The 974-nt window shown below is 49.9% G+C and overlaps 1 protein-coding gene across 1 annotated transcript in view; it reads left to right on the forward strand.

The window, feature by feature from the left end:
- PNLDC1 (PARN like, ribonuclease domain containing 1) overlaps positions 1-974 on the forward strand; it is a 17,863-nt gene that overhangs the window by 8,024 nt on the left and 8,865 nt on the right. Inside the window, exon 10 of the mRNA XM_015560036.1 lies at positions 88-173. Within this exon, the coding sequence (XP_015415522.1) occupies positions 88-173 (86 nt within the window). The remainder of the gene's footprint in view (positions 1-87; positions 174-974) is intronic.

Consider the following 974-nt stretch of genomic DNA (forward strand, 5'->3'; position numbering starts at 1 on the left):
TAACCAGTGGTGACAAGTGAGGTGGAAGAACTCCCCTTCCCATTTTGCCAACAAACTCACCTCTGCCCGTCTGGGTCTCTCCTTCAGAAAACTACCACCAGTTCAAGAGCAATATCCACAGCCTCTTTCCCGTCCTCCTTGACACCAAGAATGTGACCAAGGACATATGGAAGGTAAAGGACGCGCCTGCCTCGGGCTAAGGGCTGCTTTATCCCAGCAGCAGGCCCCCTCCCTCTCCATAAAGTGATCCTGAACCCTTTCCGCATAGTTTACAGCCAGCATCGCTTTCCTTCTGGGCTCGAGCCCCGCTGGGTCATGGTAGCTTCCGTGTAACCCTTGCCTCCCTCCCTCACGCTCCCGTGTTGACTTACTTGTGTCCAGTTGCTGTGCGTGTTTAGATCCGACAACAGCAGTTGACACATGCCTAGTATTTGCACCATGCTTAAAGGGCATGGGGTGTAGGCCCTCTTGAAAAATCTTGAGGAAAACATCTATTGAGCCTTAGCCTTAAGGTCCTGGGTTTTCAACCCGACAGACCATTAGAGCCACCTGGAGCTAAGTCCTGACACCTGGCCCTACGGTCAGCTCCTCTGGTGGGGGAGAGGGGGGTGGATTTCTGAGGCTCTCAGGTGACTTCTGTTGTGCATTTGGAGGGAAGCGCCCAATTGGTTTAAATGCAGTTAAGAAGTTAAACTGAGGCCCGGGCGGCGTGGCTCTGTGGTTGAGTGTTGACCTATGAACCATGAGGTCACGATTTAATTCCTGGTCAGGGCACATGCCTGGATTGCGGCTCAATCTCCAGTGTGGGACATGCATGAGGCAGCTGCTCAATGATTCTCTCTCAATTAATGTTTCTCTCTCTCTCTCTTCCTCTGAAATCAATAAAAAAATATATATTTTAAATACATTTTATTGATTTTTTACAGAGAGGAAGGGAGAGGGAATAGAGAGTTAGAAACCTCGATCAGCTGCTT

The sequence above is a fragment of the Myotis davidii genome, unplaced genomic scaffold, assembly GCF_000327345.1.
Source record: "Myotis davidii unplaced genomic scaffold, ASM32734v1 scaffold1494, whole genome shotgun sequence".
Taxonomy (NCBI): Eukaryota; Metazoa; Chordata; class Mammalia; order Chiroptera; family Vespertilionidae; genus Myotis; species Myotis davidii.